The 9,420-nt window shown below is 40.9% G+C and overlaps 1 protein-coding gene across 1 annotated transcript; it reads right to left on the bottom strand.

Moving 5' to 3' along the window:
• Window positions 1-6,746: 6,746 nt before the first annotated feature.
• LOC132281065 (uncharacterized) lies at window positions 6,747-8,737 on the bottom strand. The gene is made up of 4 exons (XM_059782801.1): window positions 8,335-8,737; window positions 7,895-8,250; window positions 7,498-7,805; window positions 6,747-7,011 (listed from the first exon to the last, which is right to left on the bottom strand). The coding sequence occupies exons 1-4, from the start codon at window positions 8,735-8,737 to the stop codon at window positions 6,747-6,749; spliced, it is 1,332 nt and encodes a 443-aa protein (XP_059638784.1).
• Window positions 8,738-9,420: the final 683 nt, after the last annotated feature.

The following is a 9,420-nucleotide window of genomic DNA, read 5'->3' as shown; positions in this document are numbered from 1 at the left end:
CTCTATATATGACGTAAGTGAAAACGATAGATTGTTCACAAAGGAACAAGGGTACCTTGAATCCATAAGGGGGTACCTTGAATCCACAAGGAAGAAAAAATAATTTATAGAGGAATCTGATAATAGATATTAATAATTGAATGAATGATCTACTCTACAATACATGTATTTATAAGTAAAAACCCTAACAGCATAAAATTCTAAAAACGTAATACAACTTGTAGCGCAAGGAAACTGCTGAAAAACAAAATATTCTGTAAAAAAAAGGAAAGAAACTTAATTACAAAAATTACTAAATACAAAAAAAGAAAATAAATCGAATCTGTTTAGTCTTTTAACGAAAATCTCGAAATATTCAAAATTGGGAAAACATCACTCCCAGTCCTTAAACGATTGAATTCGGCCAAAAGACACCGTACCTCGACAGCGATGCTACCAATAGCTGCGAGTTGTGCAGTTTATGATAAAACTGGACTATTTTAGGGTTAAAAGCGGATTCCTCGAAATCATCTGATAGAAACGAATCAGCCCGCCCGTTTGACCTTTTACGGTCCAAACGGGTTCTAAAATCTTCAGCTAACTGTCCTATATTAGTATATTAATGTTGTGTTTCATTTCAGTAGATTTTTCTACCCGTCCATATATGTGGGATGGAAATATTGGGGTATGTAAAGGGTCTCATATAGCTTTAAAGGTAGTTTCATCAAGTTGGTGTAGGTGCCCAACTTTCCTCGTGAAACAACTTCTATGATCTATCCTCATCATCTCAAAAACAAGGGTCATCAAGAACCCATTTGTATTCTAGGTAGTGTCTTATCTTCACAAAAATAAATAAATAAAATAAAAAATTGGTGAGAAGAAGATAAAATATATAAATGAACATTATTAGAAAAACAATAAATGTAACCGATTGTTTCTTACTGTTCGCTGAGTCGATGAAAGCTACCAATTTAGTCGGTTGAGAAACAAAAATAAATCCCAACCTATCACTCAAGCTGCCACAAGCTGTTAATGTCTTGGATAGCTAGTTCAACCACTTGAGCAGGAGTAATCTCTAGTGGACAGAAAAAATAAATAAATGAAGATTCAAATTTTTTTTTTTTTTTTTTTTGGATCTATTCAAAACTATACTTCTACGATCAAATAAAAGAAGATTCAACATCTATTAAGATCTATTCAAAATTATACTTTTACGATCAAACCCTTATGTGCCCATTAGTATCTTGTCATGCTCTCCTCCTTCTCCTTTATCTACTCGTATGACGACGGGCACATTCGAGAAGGTTTCCTTGGCAACGTCCCAGGTTAAACAGAAACTTCAAACCATTACAGATGTCACTATTTCAAAATAATGATAAATCAATTGAATTTAATAAAATAAAATTTTTAAAAAATCTCAGAAATTAAAAAGTAAAATAAAATTGTAATTAACATATGCATACCGGAAAATGTCTCTGAATATGAATTCAATTAAATCAAACTAGCTCTTCATCTTATTCTTCTTTCTATATTGGCTGTGAATTTCATTAACCCCAGTTTTGAGTGTATCAAATCGTTTTACAAGTAGTTTGCACGACGATCCTTCCGTATGAACATGATACCCATCTAACAAATACAAAGATCATTTTTTGTGTTTACTTGGTTGGTTTCCGCATCCTTTTTGTCATAGGGTAGAAGTGAAATCTCAAAATAATCATTCGGTGATATACAGTTGGTTAGAGAAGTTCTTCTGTATTCGACACCACTCGACGACAACCCTGAGACAAAAAACTTAATTTTTGAAGTAGTTTCTAATTCTGTCATGCTTCCTATGAAAAAAATAAATATAAAAATAATTAATAAATATAAATAAAAAATATTAGAAACAAAAATTTAGATACAAATACATATCACAATGAATATATATATATATATATATATATATATATATATATATATATATATATATACACACACACACATATATACTTAAAATACAAAACACAAGAAAGATTAAGACATGTCATTACAGTATGTTATGATCTTATACTTGATCTATTATTTATTTGATTGTGTGTGAACCATTATCAGGATATGATTTCGGATTTATACACCATTGTTAGGATATAGATGTATATTAAGGGTGAGCTGGCTAATAAGTTTAGACGCATTCCTTGTCATGCCATCGTTAGAATATGGATGACGGACATAGATTTTGTCATTGTTATGATATGGCTATCTACATATATATATATATATATATATATATATATATATATATATATATATATATATATATATATAACTATGATATGAGCTTGAGTTCTCACGATCGATGGTTAGGAATGTTATATTGCCCCTAGGATGCATAGCTGGATATAGAGGGTTGTGTATTTTGCCCTATAGTCTAGTGAAAGTCTTTAGTGTGTATTTATATATGTATACCGATTAGGTCTCTGTTTGGGATGTAATAGAAAGAACTTGTTTATGGGTGTAACCCAATATTTATTTTCATCGTCAGTTCCAGACTTAGCTTGTGTTCGTGTAAAGCAGAGACCAATTATCATCACTCTTTCGGTTATTTACGCAGGATTCTATTTATATTTTAGTATTCAATTTTAGACATTTAATTGAAGATGCAAAGATTTTTCTATCAGAATCTTATTACATTTTCAATAATGAAAAATCCATCATCTATTTCATTCTCTTCGCTGCCCTTTTATAGGCAACTACCAGTGCTGCTGGTCTATCTCTTTTGGGCCTTCTTTCCAATGGGCTTGGTCCTCTTCAGTGGATCCTCCAAGCTCGGCCCATTCCGTGGTGCTTTTGTATGGGCCATACTTCAATTGTTCGCCCCGATCCCATGCCAGCGTGCCATAACCAGCCAATACCACTTATTGCATCCTCAACTGCCCCTATAATTACTCCCTATTAATTAGGGGGTAATTATTAGAGGCTGCTAATCATAACCTGACGGCTCAAGAAGATCGCATAAGAGAATGGACAGTTAGATTTGGGGGTCGGCGCTTCGAGATTCAAAAAACTCCTCGCTTTCCTGACTCCTCGGCCATCGGGCCCACCTTGTCTTTATCAGCCTCATAGATGTTCCATCAATTCTCTTTACCTTCTCCATCTCACTTTTTTGTTGCTCAAATCCTCTCCGGCGATTTCTTACAAAAGCTCCTCTTTCCAGCGACCTTGCAGTACTCTTTGACGTTCTCACTCTCTGAGGTTAGTTTCATTTGCCTTTTTCTTTCGGAAGACCTCTTTCTCTTCCTTAAAATCCTCGTTCATTCTCACCATGACTGTGGATCTAGATGTTCTTCGCATGAGACTTCACCTTCCTAACGATATACAAATTAGAAATTGCCCTAGAGAGGTGAATATTAGAACCGGTGCTGGCTTTCTTCCCGGCGAGGTTCTGTTTTCACACCTTCATCTTAACCTCCTTAGATTCCCTTTGCATCCTTTCTTTTGCTATGTTTTTAATAAACTGAAACTTTCCCCTTTGCAAGTAAACCCAAATTTTCTTAGGATTTTATCTGTTATGCTGCTTCTGATCTGTGATAGAGGTCTAGATCTGGACCTCGTAGATCTTCTCCTCTGTTACAAGGTTAGCAAGATCAGAACTGATGAACCGTTTTACCACTTTTACCCCATTGAGAAGAGGTCTATTTGCACAGATAAGATCAAATCTGAGAAGGGTTGGAGGAAAAATATAATTGGGGTTAGGGAAGCCTGGTTTTCTCCAGTTGTAGAGGATTTCCTTATCCCGAGCGCTTTTGGAGAGTGCTTTGTCTCTTCTTATAAAAAATACAAAACCCATAAGAGTGAATGTCCTTGTGAGATTTGCATTCCTCGTTTTTGTACTTTCTTGTACCATTCCTTAGGCATTCCTTGTGATGATTTGAGCTACGGTGTGTACAGGGATAGGGATAACTACCTGAAGCAGTACGTTCTGACCGACATTCCCTCCTGCTTAGACCTCCTCACTTCAGACAACCTCCTTGTTCTCTCAGCCCTCGGCAAGACAATGAGTCAACTCCAGATCCCTTCCTTTGGCAGGAGGAAAACTGTCCCCAGGCCTGTTGTTGCCCCTGCAGCAACTTCTTCTCCAGCTTCAGTATCTTCCTCCGGCACCATTTCTGATACCACTCCTTCCACCGATCCGATCGTGACGGCTATTGACCCGATCTCCAACACAGCGACCGCTAGTCCTATCATGACCTCTTCTATTAGCAACCTTCCCGGCTCTACTACTGTTTCCGTACGGGAAAAGACAAGAGGAAAAAGGCATCGGCCTGATAGTGCCCTCAGCCTCGATGACGTTCCTTTGTCACAGAGGGTTAGGCCTTCTGGGCCAAATGTGCCCGTGCAACCTCTAGCCAGGCCTCCTCAGACTAGGCCCCTTACCCCTTCTGGGCATGCCTCTGCCTCAGGAACGACACCATGGAACCCTCCTTCATTCGAACAGACGGATCGTCTGTAAAACCGAACGAGACCATGTTCAAGGATGGTCAGACCGCTATGGCATACTACAGGAGCATGTGGACTCCTAAGGACATTGAGGTAGCCAAGGGTCTATCTCAGAAGGAAGTGTTCAACCGATTTCCCTTATTTGCCATGGAGGTAACTTCTGCCTCTTAGTCAATGAATCTTCATACAGTCTTTACACTTGATTTCTTCTAACCATCTGCTCGGCTTAACCAGTTGTCATGTATATCTCTACAGACCCTATAAGGGATGATGGCTATACAAAAGCAGGTTGAGCTTGTGAACGCCAAGGTTCGCACACTCTCTGACAGCCTCAGTGCAACAAACAAGGAGAACAATGCTTTGGTTGCTCAGAAGACCGGGTTAATGGTTCAGCTTGGTAAAGTTGAAAAGGAGAGGGACTCTCTGAAGAAGGAGACGGACTCTCGTTAGGATGAGAGGAATGCATTGCAGCTCGAGAAGAGCGTCTGGCATATCGAGTGAGAATCCCTTAAGGCTGAAAAGGAAGAACTGCTACGCCTTCTGAGTGATGAGCAATCTGCTCGGATGGCCTTTGAGAAAAGGGCTTTGGACGAGTGCAATGCTTTACTCGACATCATTAGTAGGGTAAATGGTGGTATGCTAGCTTTGTAGGCTCGATTTTCCAGAGTTGGGGCCCTCAGATATGCTCAGGGGTTCCGAGAAGGTTATGCCAATCGTGTTCCGGGGGAGGGTCAGACTGGTTCTACCTCTGATGAGGTTGACAGGGAGCTGGAGATTGATCCTCCAGGTATTTATGCCGATCCAGATTCAACCATTGCTGAGGGAATATTTGATGAGTGCCAAGAGATTGCCTCTTCCCGGATCACTCTTACTCTTTCTACCGCTTTAACTTTGGACGTTCTTCCTCTATCCACTGTGACTCCATCTGTTACTTCTGTTGAAGATAACCCTCAGCGAAATGATTCTTCCAACGCTATTGAGGATAGAACTCAGCAGAATGATTCTGTCATTCAGCTCGACTCTCCTCCCAATGAGGATGGCAACGCCAACAATAATGAGGAGGCCGTTCAGCACTATCAAGAAGCTGACGGGGCAAACGCTTCTAGTTAGAACCTCTTTGATGTATTGACCTTCCTTCTTTTGTATTTTTGCAATCTGTATACCTCATCATTTTTTGTAACTCTTTAAACTTCATCATTAATGAAATAGCCGACTTTTGATCGAACTCTTACCATAAATCCCTTGATTTAATGATTCAATGCTATCTGATCTGGTTCTTCCCTATATGTCAGTGGTTGGCTTTCAGCTAGTGTGTCATAGCAAAAGTTTTTTGTGTAAGTTTCTGGCGTTCGGCTCATGGTGCCAATGGCCGCTTACTTTGCTGAGCGGTTGGCGCTCGGCTAAGATGCCACTTTCTACTTTCATTTTCTTTTTTTGGCAAGTTTTTGGCGTTCGGCTCATAGTGCCAGCCGCCACTTTCTTTGTTGAGTGGTTGGCGCTCGGCTAGAATGCCACTTGCTACTTTCACTCTTTTATTTTTTGGTAAGTTTTTGGCGTTCGGCTCATAGTGTCAGCTGCCACTTTCTTTGCTGAGTGGTTAGCGCTCGGCTAGAATGCCACTTGCCACTTTCACTCTTTTATTTTTTTGGCAAGTTTTTGGCGTTCGGCTCATAGTGCCAGTTGCCACTTTCTTTGCTGAGTGGTTGGCGCTTGGCTAGAATGCCACTTGCCACTTTCACTCTTTTATTTTTTGGCGAGTTTTTGGCGTTCGGCTCATAGTGCCAGCTGCCACTTTCTTTGCTGAGTGGTTGGCGCTCGGCTAGAATGCCACTTGTCACTTTCACTCTTTTATTTTTTTGGCAAGTTTTTGGCATTCGGCTCATAGTGCCAACTGCCACTTTCTTTGCTGAGTGGTTGGCGCTCGGCTAGAATGCCACTTACCACTTTCACTCTTTTATTTTTTGGCAAGTTTTTGGCGTTCGGCTCATAGTGCCAACTGCCACTTACTTTGCTGATTTTTAAACATTCAATTTTTTCATAAGAAGATATCTCTTTATAGATTTCAAAATTTCATTCATTCGTGCGTACACAATTTGAGAATGATCAATGATAAAATTGGAACTCGATTTTCTATTGATAATACCTTTTCAGAGACGTAGCATTCCATAGCTTGTTGACCAGTCTTCCGGCCATGGTTTCTAAAGTATAGGCTCCCTTCCCTAAGACTTTTGCAACTCTATATGGGCCTTTCCAGGGTGCCACCATGTTCTTTACCATTCCTACCTTCTTCTTCAGAACCAGATCACCTTGTGCAAGTCCCTGTGCTTTACCTTTTTGTTATGGCTATTCATAAGTGTCTGTTGGTAGGATGCAAGCCTTACTGCATCTCTTTTTTCCTCCAACATATCAAGGTTAAACCTCAACATACTGTCGTTATGCTCTTGGTTCCATGCCAAGCTTCGGACAGTCGGAACCAAATGTTCGACCGGTATAACTGTCTCGGTACCATATGCCATGGCAAATGGGCTTTCTCCAGTCAGTCGCCTTTGGGTCATCCTATAAGCCCACAAGACGTTCGGCAGTTCGTCTAACCACTTTCCTTTCTTATCTTCAAGCTTCTTCTTGATGCAAGCAAAGATTGTTCTATTCGTGATTTCTGCTTGTCCATTAGCCTGGGGATGACTTACTGCCGCCAGCTTTTGATTAATTCCATATTCCTCCAACAACTCTCTTACTTGCTTGCTGTTAAGGTTGGTCCCATTATCCATGACGATTGACCTTGGAACACCAAACCGGCAAATAATATTACTCCAAATGAACCGTCTCACATGAGTTTGAGTTACGCTCGGGTACGGCTCTGCTTCCACCCACTTAGTAAAGTAATCTGTAGCTAGCAGCACATACTTGTTCTGAGCTCTTGCAGTTGGCAGAGGACCAACCACATCCATCCCCCATTGTGTGAAAGGCCATGGTGTGGCCATTACGTGCAAGTCCTCAGGTGGTTGGTGGATCAGTGGTTCGAACCTTTGGCACCTATCATACCTTCTGGATAATTCTTCTGCATCTCGCAACATGTTCTGCCAGAAGTACCCTTGTGTCATTACTTTGTGCGCTAAAGACCTTCCTCCTGAATGGTTTCCACAAACACCTTCATGAATAGCTCGCAGTATCTGCCGAGCCTCTGTAGGGGTAACGCACTTTAAGTACGGCCCGGAAAAAGATCTTCTATACAACTGGTTATGCACTATGGCGTACTTTGCAGCATTCGATTTGATTTTCCTAGCCTCATCTCTTTGCTCAGGTAGAGTACCATCCCGAATGTAAGTTATGATCGGATCAATCCAACTTTGCTCATATGAATAACATTCACTTGCCAAGGATCTGAGCCCGAAGGTTCTTCAAAAATGGATGGCTAGTTTAATATTCCTACTGGAATTACCCTTGCCAATGTTTCTCCAGAACCCGAGGCACTACATGCTAGCCGATCGGCATCCTCGTTATGCTCCCTCGGAATTTGAATGAATTCAAATTTTTCAAAGTTTTTGGCCTCCCGCATAACAGCAGAATGATATACTTCCATCATTTCATCTTTGGTTTCATACTCGCTATTCACCTGCCGAACAATTAATTGCGAGTCACTAAAAACAGTCAAATTTTTGACATTCAACTCCTTGGCAAGCTTAATTCCTGCCAGCAGTGCTTCATACTCCGCCTTATTGTTGGTAGCTCTGAATTCAAGCCGGAGCGCTTGACTTAAGGATGTACCTTCTGGCGTCTGCAGTTTGATCCCAATGCCTGCACCAATTTGATTTGAGGATCCATCGACAAAGAGTTTCCATAAGCAACCACGAAGGTCTTCCTTTATGTCCTCTGAATCACATTCTAGTAAAAAATTTGCCACCGCTTGCCCTTTGACTGCCGTTCTGGGTTCGTATGTGATATCAAATGAGCTTAACTCTATGGCCCACTTCGTTATCCTTCCTGAGAGGTCTGGTTTGTGCAGGATTACTCTGATAGGGAAAGTGGTTAGAACGCTGATAGGATGGGATTCAAAATAATGCCTGAGCTTTCTTTTCGCATGCACTAGCGAGAGTATCACCTGCTCCGCCTTTGAATAACATCTTTCGGCCTCAGTCAGTGTTTTGCTAACATAGAACACTGGATATTGCTTCCCCTCTGCACAGCAGATCAAAACACCACTTGCCGCGATGCTGGATACTCCGAGATATAAAAATAGCTTTTCGCTTGGTTCTGGAGCTGACAGGACCGGAAGGTTCTGCATATACTCTTTCAGAGCAGTTAATGCTAGGCATTGTTCATCCCCCCAAACTTGCCTGCCATGGCTTCGTATTGTGTCAAAAAATGGTTTGCAGTGATCTGACAATTTGGAAATGAACCGGCTCAGTGCAGCGATCTGTCCCGTAAGTGTTTGCACTTCTTTGACTATCGTCGGCTCGGCATTTTTAGTCAGAGCTTCTGCTTGGGCAGGGCTTGCCTCTATGCCTCTATGATTAACCACGTGCCCTAGGAATTGGTCAGAACTTACACCGAATGAGCACTTGGTTGGATTGAGCTTCATTCCATATTGCCTCAACACATCAAATACATCTCGTAGATGTTTCAGATGGTCAACTTTCTTCTTACTTTTTACCACCATGTCATCAATGTAAGCTTCCACAGTCTTCGCTATTTGGCCCTTGAAAATTTTGTTAATAAGTCTTTGGTAAGTTGCTCCGGTGTTCTTCAGTCCGAATGGCATGACTTTGTAGCAATACGTCCCACGTTTGGTAACGAAAGAAGTTTTCTCTTCATCAGCAGAATCCATGGGGATCTGATTGTAACCTGAATAAGCATCTAAAAAGGTTAAACGCTCATACCCAGTAGTAGCATCCACCATTTGATAAATTTTCGGCAGCGGAAAGTTATCCTTCGGACAGGCTTTGTTCAGATTGGTGAAATCAATGC

This window comes from Cornus florida, unplaced genomic scaffold (genome assembly GCF_030987335.1).
Source record: "Cornus florida cultivar Cherokee Brave unplaced genomic scaffold, ASM3098733v1 CherokeeBrave_3.0.0_Hap2_Chr11, whole genome shotgun sequence".
NCBI lineage: Eukaryota > Viridiplantae > Streptophyta > Magnoliopsida > Cornales > Cornaceae > Cornus > Cornus florida.
This window is presented reverse-complemented; position numbering and strand designations above follow the sequence as displayed.

Bases quoted from the DNA above. Each gene is read 5' to 3' on its own strand.
- LOC132281065 (XM_059782801.1), bottom strand. From the start codon at position 8,737: ATGCAGAACCTTCCGGTCCTGTCAGCTCCAGAACCAAGCGAAAAGCTA. The intron at 8,251-8,334 runs GTGATTCAGAGG...AAATTGGTGCAG, and splicing joins GGCAAATTTTTTACTAGAAT to GCATTGGGATCAAACTGCAG. The intron at 7,806-7,894 runs GTAATTCCAGTA...TATTCATATGAG, and splicing joins CTGGAGAAACATTGGCAAGG to CAAAGTTGGATTGATCCGAT.